This window comes from Centrocercus urophasianus, unplaced genomic scaffold (assembly GCF_019232065.1).
Source record: "Centrocercus urophasianus isolate 14NV4802_14NV808 unplaced genomic scaffold, USGS_Curo_1.0 seq_23, whole genome shotgun sequence".
In the NCBI taxonomy this organism is placed as follows: domain Eukaryota; kingdom Metazoa; phylum Chordata; class Aves; order Galliformes; family Phasianidae; genus Centrocercus; species Centrocercus urophasianus.
The window spans coordinates 16,229,863-16,250,148 of record NW_024884789.1 but is presented as its reverse complement, the minus strand read 5'-3'; the positions used below and the strand labels follow the sequence as shown (position 1 = coordinate 16,250,148).

Genomic DNA, 20,286 nt, shown 5'->3' with positions numbered 1-20,286 from the left:
GAGCCAGCATGTTTTACAAGACAAAGCTCCTTTCTTCTGAGCCTTGATGTGGCAATAAACAGTTTTGTTCACATCACTGAGAAGGTTTGAGCTAGTTCTGCCTGGCACTTTTTATGGAGTCTCTTTGGCACAGCTGATTGCACAAACAGGTCCGGATACTCCTGACATTGATATTTTGGGAGGAGAGGGAGGGGATAATAATGTGACTCTTCAAAGATAGAAATTAAAGATATATCACTGCCATTCCCCTTAGGATTGCATTCTCATCAGTGGGTAGCAGCGCCTAATTCCAAAACAAAGTGAATCTAATTTCATTTTGTGCTTCAGTGCAAGCTGTCATGCAGTGCTTTTAATTGGCACCAAATGAGACAAGATCTTGGAAATAGGGTTTGACTGAACATTGAAGTGTGGAAGGAAGAGATCCTCCTTTTCAGCTGCAATATCATATACTGCATGCTCATCCTAGATAAAGGCGTGACCTGCTGGAGAGCAGAGGAGAGAGAAAACGTCCTCTGTTTCTCTCCTTGTTGTGCTGCTATAGCTCACAATGTGATACACAGAACAGGTAGCTGTTTTCTCCACAGCAACTGATGAATCCTATGAGGGGATTCCTCTGCAAAGTGAGTCATGAAGAGGCAAAGTCAGTTGTTTGCCATAAATGTCCCAAGACAATTGAGATTTGGATCTAGCAGTTCAGCAGATGGGACATACACTGTGCTACCTCTGAGCTATTTCACAGTTTGCTATGGTTGAATGACGTGAAGCAGAGAAATGATTTTTGCAAAGTTGAAAATTGGTCAGATAAGCTTGGAGAGTGCACTGCAATAAGTAGTGTGCCTACTGTCTAGTTGTAGATATTCAAACACTGAAGAACAGGAGAGTTCCTGGTCCATCTGAGTAACGTCTTCCTTGTCACGGGTGAGAAGACAGGAGAAAAGCAGCTTTCCCCAGCTTCATTTTTTTTTTACGACCAACATGAGTAAAGTCTACCAGATTCTCCTGGCTCTCTGATCAGGTCTGATGCGTTTGGGTGTGGTGACAGTAAGCAATAGTTTTGATCGCAGCATTATTTGTCCTGTAAATACAGCTGTGCTTTGTACTTGCTTAGCGAGAATTTCTACAAGGAAAGCAAACCTCTGCCAGTTCAAAGTAAAAACAGTTTCTCTCCTTGATCATCCTTCAGAGATGCAACTAGAAAGAGCAAAGAGCTCTCCTGGTCTTGTCTCATTCTGCCAAATCACAGCCCCAGTGATCACAGGACTTGTTCCTGGATGCCCCTTGCACAGTGACAGGTCAGAAGAAGGAAAGAAGCAGGCGTCTGGGTTTGAGAAAGCAACCTGCAGCTTGCAAAAGGCTGGCCAACAGCACTGAAATTCCACACTGACTTCCACAGAGGTGAAGAAGTGCTTCAATCCTAATCAAAGCACTGCTGAGTTTGCTATTAAAAACACCCCAAAGCAGCTGTGAGTTATGCCCAATAAGTTTAATAATTGGTAAAACCATTGCAAATGACAACTACAGAATACAAAGCAGACACAAAAAAATGACCGCATAAAAGTGAGAAAGGAGTAACATCTGTGATGAAAAATAAAGTAAAATACACTTAACAGGATACAGATTCAGATATAACACACACGGTCACATACAACACCGCATCAGTAACAGCACACACAAATACTCATTCTATTGGGGCTTTCCAGCTCTCCACTTCATCCCAGGTGACAAGTAAATGGATGTTTTTACTCTCTTACATAAATTCTTGTGCACACAACATCATCAGCACCAAAGGTCTGGAAAAGAAAAAGAAATCAATCAGAACAAATGGAACCAGTAAACACTTAACATCATTTTTAAAGTTACTTTTACTACAGTAGATCTACAGCAGAAATACAATTTCCTATGTCTTTTGACAGATGAAACTGAAGAAAGGAATCATTTTGGACAAGAAGTGCACTGCAGGTGACCTCTTTTCCCAGGCACCATGAATTCTGTCAGAATGATAAATGACTCAGAAATTCCCTCCTTCTATAGTTTCTTGGCATGCATTTATAAATAAACATGAGAAAAGAAAAAGAATTTGGAATGTACTGCTGTTATAGTTAGAAACAATTGCAACACTTTGAACTGGAAATGCTGGGGGTGCAGTCAGACTGGATGGCATGTTAGAAAGGTATTCTTTGATATCTGCAGGTGTAAATCAGAGTAGTTCAAATGAAGCCACTGAAGCAACAATGGTGAGTGTATAAGAACAACCAGTGAGCATAATGCTGCTGCAAGATGTTGGCACACCATGCTTGGCTACTGGAACCTTCTCTCCCAAGATGTAACGTGGGCTGCGTCAATCACAGCCTCCTTCCAGGATACACTGATCTAACCAGTGAATTAGTTAGCTAGGTAGGGGTCTGAGCAGGGGCTAATTTACTCTCTACAGTGACCAGCAGCAGAACCCAAGGGAACGGCATAAAGCTGCAACAGGGGAAGGTCAGGTTGGGGATCAGGAACAGGACAGTCAGGCACTGAGCAGGCTGCCCAGGGCAGCAGTCATGGCACCCAGCTTGCCAGAATTCAGGAAGTGTCCGTTTAATGCTGTCAGACACATGGACTGATTTTTGAGTGGTCCTGTGAGGAGCCAGGAGTTGGACCCAGTGATCCTTATGGGTCCCTTCCAACTTGGGACATTTGCTGATTCTATGATCATCCTGTTTCTCATGGCAGATTCAGTGCCTCAGCATACTTGGATTTTCCACTTACTAGAGTTGGTACTGTGCCATGCAGTATGAACAGAAACAGAGTTTTAGATATGCATCTGAAAGCCTGTGTTGTTTTTTTTTCATTCTGCAGTACTGCACTTAGAAGACAATTCTACAGCAGTCATATTGCAGTACGGATTATTAGGACATTTAGGCACGACAGAGATTGTGGCAGCTGCCTCAGAAAGCCACCTAAACACAAGATCATTTTGTGTAACTTTATGTCTTTAGGCTAAAATCAAAGCAACCAATTAAACATAAAGGAAATAAGCGTCCAAGAATGAGGAAATACTGCCTGCAAAAGAGCTACAAGCACACTGCATGCTCAGCTACACTGACATCGCCAGCTCCAAGCTCACTGCTAACAAGCTGCGAGATGGGATGCTTGGCTGTAAGAACTGCCAATGTCTCACTGAAAAATATAATTAAGACCTACCCCAGAGTGTTATGAAAATTCAGCTGGACATTATTTGTTTTTATGCTCCCTATGCTCGCTTTGGCCAATATTTCTTCACAAGGATTTGGCTTGGAAACTGCCTCTGGCACATATTTTATTCACTTTACTGAGGAAAAAAGCCTTGTAGTATTTTGGATGGAGAGAAATAACAAAGATGCAGGCTTTGTTTCCATGCGTAAAAAGAGCTGATCATATTAATTTTCATATACATTTTTAACTTCTACATGAAAATGTCTGAAAACGAACACTAAAGGATGCAGCAGTGCCCTCATGCCCACAGCAGCAGCTGCAAACACCCTCACTTTGGCTTCCTCTGGCATCTCCAAAATTATACACAAATGTGCAATTACTTTAGCAGGAGCTTTCCTGGAGACAGGCGGTCAGAATCAAGACCATGCAGAGCTTGAGATTTTGTGTAGACTAGAAAGTCACTGGCAGTCATTGCCTTCCTGTGCTACAATCAAGCACTGCTAAGCATAGTGAAGTTTGGGTCCTCACTGCTCTTATTTCCATGCTGGAGTGCACAAAGAAATGGTTGTGATTGTCATTGTTATGCACGTGGTTTAAATGTAAAAGGAGTTTCACTCTCTTAATGTAACTTGCAAGCATTGTTGATAAAACTCCATGTTGCTAAGCCATGCAAAGAGGAACACATTCAAACTTGCTGCATTCCTTTTCTTGTGGTTAATCACAGAAAAGTCTAATGAACAGCTGGGCCCAAGTGCAGGGGAAGATCTGAAACAAAAGGCTGTTATTCTTACATCCTTCACACTTACATCCTTCTATCAGGGGTAAGCTTAGTATTTATGCATCCAACTCTAGAGTGGAATGAAGCACTAGCTCCTGTCAGAACAAGCAGACTTTACGGACTTCCATGACTGAAAAGATCAGAACTTCATATGATAAGCAGAGAGGGTAATCCTGGCTAATTGGTGGTGAAATTTCATCAGATCAGCTCAAAGGAGTGCAGCACTACCAAGCAAAATTCCAAACTAATGAGAAGATGCAGGATTTTCAAACACCGCACTCCCATCAGATTGCAAAGAACCCACTAATCTTACAAAATGCTACAAGGCTTCTATCTAAATCTAAAACAGGATTTTAAATGTGCAATTTACAGAGGATTGTAAATTACAGAAGAGTTTTCTTCACTTAGCTTGTCATAATTTGTGGCTAAAAGAGTCCAAAAGGGCACTGCAAAGAAAGTGCTGCACAAGGGGATAATCCAACAGATTCATCTGTTCCAGTTCACTCGAGATTTCGTGAGTGCTGACATCATTAGAGACCAACTGAAAATTACAGGGCAGTATATATTATTGTACGAGTCAATCTGCTTTGTAAAGGCCTTCTTTTCAAACATTTCTTGTGGATTCTTTGTGATACATGGAGCAGACAGTACCACCAGGAAAACTGTCACTGAAGCAATCGCCTGGGAAAGATCACTTCTGCCTGGGTGTGTGCAAAAATCTCTTTCTCTGCTCATGACTGACCAATCTGCAGAGCCACCTCTTACAAACAGAGAGGGAATACATCAGCAAATAAATGGAGAAGATGCTACATGAATGAACAGCACTTTCCATTCCCAGAAAAGGCCTTGCACGTGCAGACTTCCGTGTGTACACTCACAGAGGCAACACTCCCTAACAAGATGAAGGTATCTATAAATCTCTAGATGATGACACTTCATCCACGACGACAAACTAACGTTATGCAGCATAAAAATATAAATCTTCACAAGAAAGCCATATCGTATATTTCCTTTCTCCTCTTGAGTGCCATAGTCTTTCAAGGAGATTGATTTTTTGGGAACAGTCACAGAAGATGCAGCCCTCATTTTCAAACTCGGACGCTACTAACAAGCTTACCCAACATACAACTTCACTTTCTGCAGGACAAGACTATGCAAAATCAGGTCATTCATCAAGGTATCTGTATTTGAGAACTGCTGTATTACACAGCTGCCTCGGAGTAGTGCAGCAAATGAATGGCAGAGATAAGAACATAGTCTTTTAACCCAGTTCCCAGCAACCACTGAAGCTGCAGCTGATATTATATGAGCTATTCACAGGGTCAGATGCATCCACCATATTGAAGGCTTTGGCTTCTTTCTCTGCTTCATGTTTGGGACATGCCTCAGATCAAGCTGTACTGGTGAGCAAGGGCTGCAGGTCTACAAGTTCCCCTTTTAAATCTCCTTGGGGTAAATACTAAAATGAAGCACTAAGTAAATGCAACACACATGTGTGCACGATCACAGCTCTCAGAACTTTCATCAAGGCTGCTTTTAGCGAGGTCAGCAGCAAAAACCCCCAGTGACCTCCATGAGGCGTCCCTCCTTTTGATAACTGATTGTGTTTAAGATAATTCTTCCAGAACTTTAAAAAACAGTTTAAACTACTTAGGGAGTTGAACACTGTTTGATACAAGGCTTAGGCACATCACAAATCTCACCATTCAGCTGAAAAATATATTTCCCAATCTGCACTTCTCACCTGCTATGTTTAACTTTAGAATCCAGCAACATCATTTAATAGTGTTCACTCACTCATCTAAACTCCATAGTTCACCACTTTTAATCAACCATGTCATGATTTTTCTGGGAAGGAAAAGGAGAACACAAACCATGCTTGAACTCCCCCTAATGTGCTGATCTTTGACCCTTGCTATAATTGATTCTGAGAACCCCTGTGTGATACATGAACTGTGTCAAATGTGGTCTAAGGCTGTTTTTAAAGATCCTCTTCAGTAACCATCCACTTAAAATGTTTGTGTTATAGGTTAAATTAAAATCTGCAGAGGCATGAGCAGCTATGAAAGCACTGAGGCAGATAGAGTAAAAATAGAAATGTTTCTCATTTGAGCAGCTAGCATTCAGAAGCAGCATCCTTTAAGCTTGTAAGAGCAGACCTTTTGTTCTGACTTACACAAGTGATTGATAGCTCATTAGTGTCCTTGATTAAAACACACAGCAAGAGCAAAAATATTAATGACTATAAAGGAAAAACGAGGGAAAAAGATGTTAGAATAGCCTAAATCCCAGTTCTTACTTTTCAGACAGGCAAATGAAATACATACTTTTGTGTTAGATTCCAGTCTTGATTGCCCAAGTGCTAATTCAAGTTGCTTCTGAGCTGAGTGGTAAACAAGGATACCTCTGCTTTATAGACCTGACGTCCAATAATATGACACAGTCACAACAAGCAAATCTGGACTTTGATCTTTATCACCCTCCTTTGCCTGAATATTCCTTTTTTAACCTGGATTATTTGCTACTTCTAAAAATGCAGCACTGCCATCCTGGCGTGTGCATCAGATGAGATTATCATTAACATCACTGATGAAAGCAGTTGGAATCTTCTTGTATATTTGCAGCACCTTTTTTATAAAGCAGGGCTTGGTCATAAATCCCTCACTCTGCTAAAAGGACTCTTCCAGTGGGACTTTAGCTCTACGCCTCCCATAATACAAGCCAAGTATTATTTATGCTACTAATAAGAGTCATCTCATTCCCCATTCTGCAAGCAGTTCAGGAGAAGTGAAGATGAACATAACTGGCGCCTGAAATTAAAGGAAACTTTTGCTAACTGAATAGTTTGTTCCCAGCATCATGCATCAGAGGGCATCATGTGCCATGAAAGACCACCGTACTGCTTCAGGGGAATATCTTTGAAGAACACAAGAAAAATCTTCTGACAAAATCCAGAAAAGACTGGTAATTACATAGTAATAAGGTTTCTGTTTTAGATCTATGATAGTCATAACAATTCAACAATGATTTGTTTGGTTTTTTTTAATGTGTGATAATAAATGCATTTTACTGAACATGCTGCGTTGAAAAGAAAAGCACATCCACTTGGAAAATGTCATAATCTAATGATCCCCCTAAGCCATGTAGCACATTAGATTAAAAATCATGCAGCAAAGCACCAAGATTTATGCAGCTACTATTAGCAGAGTGAAACCCATTCCTCACTCCTTACCTATTGCCTCAAGCCTATTTTCCATTAATGTCTGAGAAGTCTAACACAGTTTAGATTCCTTACTGCAACTTTTTGCACACAGAAGATGAGTTTTATTGATTTCTTCTGCAAATGCATTAATAGCTAGGAAGGAGAATGATGACTTGTTGAAAGAATTCTTTAGCTGGAGACGCAGGAGCAGAGGGTGTGAAAAGTATCAGCTTTACAGAGTTCTTAAACTGCTACATCACAGGGTCTCCCCAAAAAGGATGAGAAAATATTTCTTAGGTAAGTAAGAAGGTTTGAGAAGTGTGAAGATGGGAACTGTTAAATATTTGAATTGATGCAGGGAGCAAAACTACATGAGAGTGAATTTTGGGCCCTAAGGATCCCTAAAATAGCTGGGATGATCAAGGGAGAAGGGGGGGGGGGGAAGACAGTGACATCCCATTGTGATATCAGTTTGGAAGAAGCAAGACACACGAGTCTATAGACTCATACACAAGGAGGATTTTTAAGCATGAGATAAAATAATCTAAGTTAAAGCCTGGAGAGATGATGAATGCAAACACAGTTGAGAAGCAAAAGCTCGAAAGGGATCCCCAAATTTCCCACTAAGAGCTCCTATTCCTACTTTGCTCCCCATCAGAGTCAAGAGGTGCACCTCATGCAAACCCTTTGAGTAGTTTAGCCTTTAAAGAGAATGATCTAGATGGAACATTCCAGGCTTCTAAAATTAGGGGCTACAGGAAAGAGAACTCGAGCTTCCTTTACTCCCTTCTGCCTTCCTTCAAACACAAAGCCTCCCACATGGATTCACCTTGGCGAACTTAACTTCTCCAAACAAAGCAGAGACCTCACACTCACTACAATTACTCTTTGGAACACCTCAGTACTGAGCTTCAGGGTGTCAGAACATTTTGAACATCCTGACTCATATGCTTAAAAGATTTGGATGCTAAGGGACTTGAAATTTTATGTCTTGAGAACCAAGCATTGGCCTAATATTTAACAAAGCAAAATAGGCCATTATGCTTTAGAAAGGAGGCAGAAGACTGGAACTGCATACCATATTAAATAGTGAAAAACAGGGGGGATGATCTCAACCACTTGGAAGCAAATACTATGTTTTCACAATGGCCACAGTAAAATCCTACCAAAACATAATCCCAGTTTGCAGGCAAGGAGAAAGGGATCAGTCCAGGGAATCAAAAGCCAGGAAAATTACCTGGGATCACGATCAGCAGAACATGAGTTTCCAAAAGCTAATTAAGAAAGTCTTCAGGTAAGAGCAGGGAGATGAAGTTGTTACTGCATCAGGTGCTGGTATGACTGATAGCAGAACAGCATGTGTGATTCTGGCATCCACAGGTTAGAAAGGAAATAAATTAGAAGGGCTTATAGAAGCACTGAAAGAATGATTCAAAAATAACTTGTTTGATGTTGAAGGGCTCGAGGGATTTGCCTAGCAAAAGGAAGGTTCTTCTAGGAGGTGGCTTCATCAGTATTTGCAAAAATAACTGTTAGGAATGTTGTTTAGATTCTTCAATGTACATAATACACAATGGCAGAAAGTTGAATATAGACATACGCAGATTAGAAAGAATGCGTACATTTCAGTGGCAATGAAGAGAACCAGTAAAAATCACTTCTCAGAAGTTGTTAGTGGTCCTATAACTGAAAATACTAATAGGGAGGAGATTTTTTCTAATGCACATCCTAATCTGAAAAAGAATTAATTCAGAAAAGCTCAACAGACTGATTATGCAGGAGGAAAAAAAAAAAGCTAGATGGCTTTGGAATCTTTGTATTGCTCTGCTTTCTCAACCAGCCTCACCCTTCTACCCCAGCTGGGTACGTTCATGTTGCTGACTCCTGGAGGGAAATGTGTTCTGATTGCCTTTCCTGCTTTGCTTTGAACTGCTTTTTTTGCTTGAACTTTTCTTAACAGCTGCCCCACAGTTTATTGTTAAAGTAATAAACTACAAAAATGTATTAGAAAGCTGGAAAAATTGAAGTTGAGAATTCATTTTATTCGGTACGTTCTATATAAAGACGAAGCAGAAATCAAAGTACTTTGCCTCCTTAACTTTGGGATGATATAAAGGATGTCAGTGATTAATTCAAAATAAATGATCCAGAATTACAGTATTCTTTCAGCAAAAACCAGTTCCACTTCGTTACCAGCAGCATACTCTTTCTCATAAGGGGTGGATAAACAGTTCCAAGAAGTCGGGGCTAACAGTAATACTTTAAAAGCTTTCTATTTATACTTGGCTAGGTTTGGGTCCTGTTTTTGTTTCATATGCACTATTAAAAACAGAGCTCCAACTGCTTTAGAGAAGCGTTTGGGAGGCTGTTTGTTTTTTAAATTGCAGGAGTTTAATTAGTCTGATAGTCTGAAATAAAAACTCCCTGTTTGATGTTTTTTTACTTGTTGCTCCAGCAGCATCTCTTCCATGCCCAAACCAATGAGGCACAACAGCTCAGCCAACTGATTTATCCAGAATTCACTTGAAAGAACATGCAAAATAAAAGATTCTGAACTTGAGCTGAACTGTGTTACATATAACTCTGAAAAATGGTGTCTATATTCAGTTCTGGATGTCATTTAATTAATGCATGTGGATGGATTCCTAGGGAAATATACATTAGAGCGAACTCAACTCTAAAAGAAGTACAATATAAATAAAGAAATTGCTCATGATTCATGGCATGAATGGAGAGGCAGTTGCAGAGGTGCTACTGCAAATGCTTGAAGTAACCCTGCTGCCATATGGAAGGTCAGAAAGGAGTGGGGGGATGTTGGCTGACAGCAAATGTGCAAATGTGCATATCTGCAGCAAACTCACGGGGCAGCTCTGAACTGGATTGAGAGATGGTCAAGGAGTAGGGGGTTGTGGCAGAGATTGGGAAGGAATTGTGGTTCTTCATAAACGGAATGAGATTAGAGCATACCAACAACATGCCACATGTCTCCTATACACCATGTGCCTGTGTATGAGAAGCAGCACATTAAACACATGCTTATAAAAAGAAGGTTCTCCAGAAATGAGGTCAAATGCTTTGATCTCTCTCTCACCAGAGAAAATCTGCAATAAATCAAACAAATTCTTTGGTGTTACTGTGGATGTAGAGAGCAGGAGTGGCCCACTTATGATTATTCTACCAGTGAAAACATGGTGAAAGATACAGCAATAAAATGCAAGTGAGAACCTGCATAAATTTGCATTTTTTCTTAAAGAAAAAAAAATACGAAAAAGAAAGGAAAAGATTTGATGTGTGAATTGTACTGCAGAGAATTATGAAAATGGCAGTTTTTCCAGATAGATTTAAGAAAAGGAGTAAGCCATGCTACATAGCAACAAAAAGCTGTTAACACGGTGCACGCAATGGTTGGGTTAGAGGTTCTTACCAAAATCAGCTCATCATTAGCTAATTCTCGAGTCCAGTATGTTTTAGGACCATCTCCCTCAATAAGAGTTTGTTTGCAATAGATCTTGTTTTCATTCTCCCAAGTGGCCAAACTCTGCAGGCAAGAAAACCATTAGGAATAGCATTAATTATATTCTCCAGCAGCATGAAGCAGAGAGGCAACAATGAGCAGTAGTGAGAATAACTGCTGTAAAGGAGTAGAACACAGATAAAGGCAAAGGGAAACGGACCAGCGGAAAGTGATGAAATCAACATTAAGTTGTAAGGTTTTATTGTAATAAGTGTATAATAGCAAAGTAGTTGTAGATGTGTCTTTTCAGTGTAAATCAGCACTTGTTTCCAAACTCAAAAGCCGTTCTCCTGAATCGCTTGATGTTGAAAACCATTGTTTAGAAACATGATAATACAGAGCCCACATTGCCAAATACCTTGGCACACTGGTTTGATGTGACATATTACTTGTCCCTACGAAGTCCCCTTAGAGTAAAAACATCAAGAGGACTGTGTATCATTTTGTGGTGATAAATAATGCAGCCTTTGCCATTATAACCTTCCGTGCTGTGTGGCACCGAGCCAAGTTAACTGTATGTTAAGCAGATATTGCACTAACGACCCAGGATAAATCACAGCTACAGCTCCATTACAGGAACTTGGTTAGAATTCCAGTGTTTGTGGTATTTCTTTTTTAAGGCTCTAGGTCTGCTGATTGAAAATACCCTCGGGCGTTTTTCAAAGCATCTGAATAATGATTATGAAACCACAGAAAAACAAGTTAAGAAAATATAGGGTTTTGTTTAGCTTTCACAAATAGGCAAGCCCTGACTTTCTGTTGCTTTTCATTCTAGCACTGAACTATTATTCTGTGGGGCAATGGAACAGCTGTGCAGAAGGATGCCCTTAATGAATGTGTGAGTAATTGCTTTACAACTAGCACATGGGAGACGTTCATTAGTCCATGATTATATACAAACATGTGTGCACATATGTATGCATAAAATGGAGTTAACACTTCCCAGACGCTCTGAGGGGGAAAACATTAAAAAAACCCTTTCCTTTGATCTAAAATTAGCTGTTCACCTTATATATTTATTCCAAACCAGTAGGTTTTTAAGCCAACAAGCCTCCTCAAGTGGCAGTTATAGAAGCTATGCCATTCAGTGAACTGCACTGGACTCCTCTTTGTTTTATGAACAATGGATCAAGTTAGTTGGCAGAACAAAACCCTCCAGCCCATGAAGTGTATCACAGCCTATCACCAGTTAGCAATTTTTCCAGGTATTGCAAATTATATTCCTAAGTATCATTTTAGTATTTGTCAATTTCTGCTCCACGGCCACATCTTGGCCATATAAATCCAACAGTACAACTAATTCCTGAGTCTGGACTATAAATAATTTCACAACACATGGAAAAAATTTACTACTTCACAAAACACATTTCTTTCAGACTTTTCTAACCTGCAAAGCTTACAGCCATAATTATTGTTTTTCCATCTGCAGCAATAAATCCTCCTCTAGAAAGCAGGTCACATTTATTGTGTATGAATTATACATGAAAAAACTGCTTTTGCTGAGCAAGACAAATTAACAGCCAGCAACATTTCCTGAACAAACTGTTAAATATATGATAACTCACCCTGGAGATGAAGGGGGTTGATTTAAGAATTCACCATCTTCCAATATCTGCCTCTTTTCGTCAAAACTTTAAATTCACAACAATTGCACTGAAGATATTAAGTTTACTCTGATTTTTTAATTGTTCAAACAGTCTCAGAAGCTGGCCCAAGAATCAGCAGAGATGATAGCTTAGCTAATAGGCTGTTGCACCACCACAGGCTATCATAAAAACCATATTCTTTATTTGGGACATTTCTGCTCTTTACTCACATACCTTTCTGAGGCAATCTTATAAATGTCAGTGAGTCAAGTACTTGGGTAAAGGATTACATACTCATCATTGTTAACTTTTTTTGAAAGACAGCACTCATCAGAGCCCAGTTCTCCAGTACCCTCGATCCCACGTACCCACATCAGCAAGAAGCCAGGATCAGATCCTGCTGACTTAACAATATGACATCCCCTCCACAGCCATTGAAGAGGCTTACAAAGGGTAGAGGAGCAGGGGCTTACACAGAGAATCAAACCCCAAACACTCCCTCTGATGCACTTCTGTATAAGGAGACGCTGTAACTGTGGCTGGTGTGACTGTCTGGAAGTGTGTCCTACATTGCTACCCAACCAGCAATCTGAAAACATGAATTTGCAAAGGAATTACAGATAAATTTCAGCCCCAAATAACCAATGTGAACCGTCTGTGAAGTTGTCCAACTGATTTTTGGAAAATGGTTATGCCACGTTTGTGCACTAAATCCTGACTCTTGAGGTGTCTCTCACTCCAGTGCTCCCCATGTCCACACTGAGGAGGGGGACCAGGAAGAGCCTTCACTATGGGTGAGGTCTTTAAGAGAGGTGGAGGTAAAGAGAGCTGCACAAAGCCCTGGCAGGCAGGAAGCTGGCAAGCAGATACTCAGCTATGCCCTCAACACCTGTCATGCTCCGTTACCTTCAGATTTCAGCTTTGCTCTGTCCTGCATGCCAGAGAATGTTAGGTGAGGTGAGCTGCAATCACCAAGACGCCCCCTCAGCGTTTCTAGGAGGAAGAAGGTGGAGGACAGCAGATACATTAATCCTATCTAAGAGGAGTTTGGTACGGAAGCTGGGCAGACACAGTGGCTCTCGCGGCAGGGGCAGCAGGTCTGCACCTCTCAGCGTTCACACACACACGCACACACACACACACACACAGAGACACCGTACACACAGCTCTCTTCTTACCCTGCATTTTCGGCCATCCACCGTCTCCTCCTCGAAGCTCTCCCCGATTTTGAAGTTGATCTCCGTGGTGCGGACAGTGGTGGAAGTTTTGATGTAGAACTGGTCCCCGTCCTGGCGGATCTCCACGTGGGGTTTGGAGGCGGCCGCCACCGCCACCTTCCTGAGCATGGCGTTGACACCTGGGCGAAGCGGGGAGGAAGCAGAGCTTGAGTTCCCCAGCTCGCCCAGCACCGGTCTGGCTCGGGGCGGGGGGCCGAAAGGCAGCGCCGCAGCCCCGCGCGGAGAAGCCGCGGCTCCGGGCAGAGCGGTGCGGCAGATCCCCGGGCAGGGCCGCCGGCTCTCGCAGGTGAGACCGCCCCGCGATCCCCGGGCAGGGCTCGCAGCCTTCCCCGCGCCGCAGCCCCGAGCCTTCCCGGGCGGCACCGGGCACCGCACTGCTCCGGCCACCCGGTTCCCTTCCATCGCTTCGTCGCCCCAGCCCGCCCGCCAGCCCCGAGCTCACCCAGCGCTTTAAGGAGCTCGTCGAAATTCTCGCTGCTCCTCATCTTCCAGGTGCCGGCGAAGTTGGGCATGGCGGGGCGGGCGGCGAGGACGCGGCACTGCTGCTCGCTCTGCGGCTCGGGCACCGTGTGAGCGAGGCGGACCGCGGCTGCAGAGGGGAGCGCGGGTCACACCCACCGGCCCCCAGCCGGCCCCCAGCCCTTCCCCCGGGAGCGGCGCACGCCGCCAGGCTGCCGTCCCCCCTCCCAGCCTTCCGTCTGTCCGTCCTCGCAGCCCCCCATCCATCCATCCATCCATCCATCCATCCATCCATCCATCCATCCATCCATCCATCCATCCCTCTCTGCCCCGCAGACCTCCTGGGGCCGCCCGATTGCCACTGGACCAGCCGCTGGGCGCCAAGGACTCGATGACAGAGCACAGAGGCAGCCGAGGGAAAACGGAGAGCAACGCAAATGGGAGAGGAATCTGGGGGCTCAGGGTGCATCGCTCACAGCCTCGCTGGGCCGAGGCGCGGAAGCACGCCATCACACCCTGTGCCGAGCTGTCCAGGCACACCCGTGTCAGCTCTGGAACCCAGGGTGAGCGCGTCCCCAGAACCGCTAACGCGGACGGTTCCACCAAAGGGCTGCTGAGGGGGCACGGCCCTGCGCGGGGCAGGCGGCTGGAGCCGTGCCCGCACCGATCCGAGCCAGAGCAGGGCGAGGGACAGCGGCACGTGCAAAGCCCATATGCTTCTGTAGTCACAGGCACGCTCCTGCATCGCTCGGCTGCAGGTAGAGGATAGAGCCGAGGGGCTGCCAGGCGTTCCACCTGCATCCCGAGGAGCAGGGCCCGTCCTGGTCATAGCGGTTCATGGAGAAGCACACCAAGCCTCGTCCCGCTGTTGTAAATAAACATCAGCATCTGCAGCTGTGAGCACCCATCTGCACCTCGCTGCGTTTTCACGCTCGGTTCCACTGCTTGGAACCCCCCAGTTTCAGGCCAGAGGTGCTGGACTCATGTTCCTCACTGTAGCTGATTTAATCCATATGATCAAGAGGAACAGGATTTGATGAGTTGAGACACATGGACTAGTTCTGCTGCTATTGTGCATAAGGAAATACTCCAAGATTTGGAGGGCTGTGATGTCCCGCTCAGAGCAGAGGCAGATGTATTTTAATGATAGGAAGCCCTTTGCTGAGCTGGCCCCATGCTACTTGCGCAGCCATTCGTCACTTGTTTCACTCGCTCTGTGAAACGACGAGCTGGTTCCTTGAGGTATGTCTAAAACGTGTTCACCCCTGGAAAATGTGCAGATCCGGGACTTACTGCAGCCATCTGGCAGGAAGGGTTCTGCAGTTTCTATAGAGTGAAATTTGCTCTCATTTTCCACCCCAGGAAAAGCTTTTCTCCAGTACGGCGGAACTGTAGGGCAGAACCAAATATTTCTCTGTTGGCAGTTATTCTTTTTCTACTGAATTTTTTCCTCTGTCTTTTTAGGACACCCTGGAGACCTGGCACAGCTCTGTATCTGACATATTCTGATGGAAAATGTATTTTATTCCAAGAAATGAAAATTCCGATGGGAAATATCTGTTTTCAATATCAGTTTCCTCTAGAAAAAAAAAAAAAAAGAAAAAAAACCCAAACCAAATCCAGTCACAAAACATTTCTTGTTTTGTAGTAAATGAGATTCTCTATCTGAAATAATTTGTTTAAAGATTTCCAGTCACCTTAAAATTAAAACAAAATTAAACGCACCCACCCCAAAAAAAGAAATGCAAAAAGCAAAAACCAAAAACACACAAGACTCACAATTGCCAGTAATAGTAATACCAAAAATACCAGGAAAAAAAATATCAGAAAGTAGTCAGAGAAATGATATGTCCATGGCAGGTGGGCTCAAATCTTACGAACAAAAAGCTGCAGGCCCAATGAGCCGCCACCAAATCTGTGTATTGCCACAAAGCAGTGCTGAAGCCCCCTGCAGAGTGCCTCAGTTTCAGCTTGCCAGTTACACCACTGAAAGCATACTGCCATAATCCAGGCTTGCTTCCAGAACCCCACAAATAAGTACACATGGACCTCAGTGGAAGCAACACAGCACCCGCAGGGCAGAGATATAATAATAATAAGCAAGTGCAGCAAAACTGAGTGGGAACCATCTATGTCTACCTAAGAAAATAAATTGGCCCAGAAGATTTGTAGGGGAGCATTTTGGTCTTTAAAGGACCACTTAATTTCCACTACTGCTCTCCGTTTGCTGCACTGCTGGTCTGAACAAGGAGGATTCCAGGAGACGTTGGCTGTGAAGGTGTTTCTAAGAGGTAGGACCAGTTGTCGAGGTGTTGGGCTGTGGCCACTGACCTGCCTCATGCTGGCCAGGAGACAACCTTCAGAATACCCTTCATTTAGAAAGTGTAGCAAGCTAGAAGGAGCAAGAGCCTGCAGGGGCAAAGGCTGTCTTCTGCAAGGTCAGCACATTGAGCTCAAATACATCTAAGTCAAACTACATTTCTGTTTAGTTTATAATCTTGTCTAAAGACTGTGAGTTACCAACTCATCTATACAGTACATTCTTGGGTGTCTACCTGGTGTTGTCTGACAATATGCACATGTTCACACCTTATTACACATAGAGCAGCTTTCCTTCTAATGCTACAGACTGGGCTCAGCAGCTCTTTAGAATTAGGCCCCAAAATTCAAGCACGCACAGAATTGTGCCTCTGAGACTCAGGATCACTGCTGCAAGCACAGGCTGGAGGCAGGACCATGTATTTCCAGAGCAAATGTTTTCATTGTCACCAAAAGTTCTTCATATATATGAAGTAATTGAATTAATCACCTACATTCTTCCATGTTATCCTTCCTGCATGCACCTTCTCTTTCTTTTCATATAGTTTGTTTTCCCATTCTATTTCACAAATATTCCCTCATTTTTCTGCATTTACCAGTTCATTTAAAAAGTCAGCAGGAGTTGAACTGCAATCTCATAAAGAGCCTCACTTCACTCCAACAGAAGTTTAAGAGCAGAACAACTCTTACATTCCAGGTCCTTAAGACACTGAACTGTCAGTGAGTAAAACACATAGGATTTTTTTTCTTTTCAGTTTTCCACTGTATGAAAATATTGGGATTGTAATCCCACTGCATTGTGGTATACGAGTCCTCTCGTAGTCTGATATGGCAACAGAAAGAGATAATTTAAATTGCAATAAATTTCAAATGGCTTATGTACCAGTTACACCAACTAATTACACATATAATAAGAATATTCAGGTCAGTCAGATCATATCAGTTAGATCAATGCTGTTAGGTTATTATTATTTTCAAAGGAGAAGAAAGAGACAAGGAAAAAATATGAAAAGAAGCATAAAGGAAGTCAAGAGAAAGGAAAAAAATAGAGGGATTGGTGCAAGAGCCACAGCAAGTATAGTTAGAATAAGAAAAGAGGAGACAGAATAGGAATTCTGATTAGCTTACTTCACACCCTGGATCACACAAATGAAGAGCAGAGAACGTCACCATGTCAGAAATAACTCAAATCTGTACCATCATGAAGTGAGGGTAGCTCCACTAAGATCTGAAAGCTATTCTGATTTACACAGCTGGGAATACTGTCTGTGGACTTCAGCCCTCATCATGGATTCTTACCCTACAGGAGCAGATACGTATCAGGTCATCCTGAAGAAACCAAACTAAATGGTAGTTACACTTTTCTTTCAAGCCCCTTCTTTATGTAATTTCCTCACTATGGAAAACAGTTTGATTTCCAAAACACCCCTGTCAGCAGTTTTTTCCCCTTGGCGTTTATTTTATTCACCTGAATCCCCCAAGGCTGATCTTCCCCTGCAGATGGACCTAATTAATCTCTCCAACAGTGTCACTAAGACAAAAGAAAGTAATATATGTACAGATGGGACCAGGGCACTTCATCATCCATCCAAATAAGTGACCAGTAATGTGACCAAAACTATCCCCTTGAGGTTATTGACTGACCACTGTGAAGCCATACAAGGCTCAGGGTAAACAATAAATTTTATTTACTAAGGTGGTACCCCAAAAAAAGAATGGCTTAAAGAAGAGCATAATAAATTATTTCTGACATGAATAAATTATACAACTGGAAGGCAAATTGCCATCGTAAATTTATCTGCCAAATTAATTTACCATGGACCTCCAGCATGACAAAGGGTGAAATGTAATACGAATGTATTCAGTGGTGTCTTGTATTTTCTACTGCACTCTCATTAACAGTTGAAAGAATACCCACTAATTCCAAGCTGAAATGCTCATGAGATTTCAGACTGCTTCAAATGATGTTTTGGGGATGCTCCTGTCCAGACAAGAACATCCACTGCAAAAAAGATTATGAAAATCTCTTTAAGCAGTAAAGTCGTTATCACCTGCTCACAGGCAACCTAAGGAAGACTAGGCTAGTGGAGCAGAGGGTCAGAGGCTGCTGTGAATGGCAGCTTTTTGCACAGGCTGATGTACAGGAGTGCTCTGAAGCCCAAATCTGTCTCCTGGGCTCACCAGGTGGGGTCATACTGGTCTGATTACTCTCTAAGAAAGAAAATCAAGCCTTCTTCAAATCAAGTAAGGTTCTGCATGTGTGCACCACAGTCAGGAACAAGGTTGCTGTTCCCTTTTTAAATAAAAACTCATATGGTGTTTCAAATAGAAGCCACTGAATGTGCGCTTGAGTCAGGAAATAGGTAGAGATACTGACAAAGTCACTCTGAAAATCCAGCCTCCCTGTTGAGCTGTGTTGAGGTTCTTTCCATATGTGGCCACAGAAATAACTGAGCAAGGATAGGGAAGTGAGAGCAGTGCTCTGCACGTTACGTAGCCTTGATGTATTTCAGCTTGTGACACTGTTGAAGTTTGGTGGTAGACTGCAAATATCCCCATCATCACTAATGCTGAGAAGTTGTTTTCTCATAAAGAAGTCATCATGGCATTAGAAATCGGTGATGTTCACAGGGGCTTTCAGAAGCCCTGTAGTTCTCTTTTGCTTAACAAAAGGTATTAGTAAAGCTGTAGCTGTCAATATAAAAGCAATCAAACTGCGTCAATTCCTCTCTGAAGAAGACTCAGGTCTATTAAGACTTAGGCAGATGGACCAAACTGATGCATGGATTACGTTAGATATTGGAGTCTCTTAAAGGATCTTTGTCTCTGGGGATAGAGGACCATGTTATTCTTTATCTGACTGTCCAGAAGAAGAATGAGTGAATTCAAAGGAGCATATTTCCATTTAGGTCTGGACTGAACTCCCAACAGGGTCATGTCCTGAAGCTATAGAGGCCCTAACATTTGCACAATCCCAGATTTTACTCTGGTGCTCTGACCTTTGGGTGTATGTTAAATTCAAAAGCTTTTTACTACATCTGGCAGACAAAAATAAAGAAAAAAGAAATTAGCATTCCACGTAAATTAGAACCAGGAAACAGGAATCTCATCTGTTAATTCAATTTAGAATTCCAAATGTGTTATCAAAAGTTTTCCATCAGCCTACCTCAAAACAGTCATAAGTCTAAGGGTTTGGAGTAATCCTTACCAGCACAAGGAGCTGTTCCAGCAAAGATACATCAGTTTATGTCAGAAGACATGGCCCAGTAAGATGTAAGCTATAGGTGTTGTAACTTGTATCCATCTTCCCCTCATCTTTGTTTTGCACTGCTAAACTTTGCTTAGAAAACAACCTTGAGTACTACTGCTCCTTCCATTGTTAACCCTCTGACCTTCTAAACTAAGATCATTTGCTCTTTCTAATTCAGGAGGTTTCTGGGGCTTATTAACTAAACAGGCCAAGTGACTGTTCCCATCTGAAACCAGCATCACTGACAAGGAGGTCATTGTTTCCCAGGCTTCCTCTCTAGCAGTAGATCTGTGGATTTCAGACTGAAAAGGAATAATGCAGACATTCTTTGTCTACACATTATCTGGGGAGCATCAAGATAACTCGAGCCACTTCCTCATCATTAAAGACTTGAAGGGTCATCTCCAGGGACCCAGGTGGTTACAGCCAGTTTTAAAACCTGGATGCTGATATTTGTAGGAAACTGTACGAGGTACCTAAATTAAAGAAGCTGTCTTCACAATTAATAATCTTTTAAGCTTGTAGTGATTGCAGTGGAAGAGAAGAGTGCTTAGCACACAGCTGAATAGCAGTGTTTTATTTACAAGTCTCACTATGCACTTAAAAGACCAGCTGAATGCAATCACATTTGCACATATTCTTTAGGTAAGACATAGCAAGTCTGACGTTCTGAGTGGTTGTGGCCACATTTGCACATGATGAACAAAGTTCTTAAAAGGTGCTGTATTCAGACTTGAAAAATCTTGGCTTCTAACATGTAAAC

General features: G+C 42.6%; 1 protein-coding gene across 1 annotated transcript; it reads right to left on the bottom strand.

Moving 5' to 3' along the window:
• Nucleotides 1-1,516: 1,516 nt before the first annotated feature.
• CRABP1 (cellular retinoic acid binding protein 1) lies at nt 1,517-14,217 on the bottom strand. The gene is given in 6 exon segments (XM_042824555.1): nt 1,517-1,790; nt 10,582-10,695; nt 13,436-13,614; nt 13,938-14,046; nt 14,048-14,134; nt 14,137-14,217. Coding segments are annotated over 6 exon segments (621 nt in total). The 3' UTR covers nt 1,517-1,739.
• Between the last annotated feature and the right edge of the window lie 6,069 nt (nt 14,218-20,286).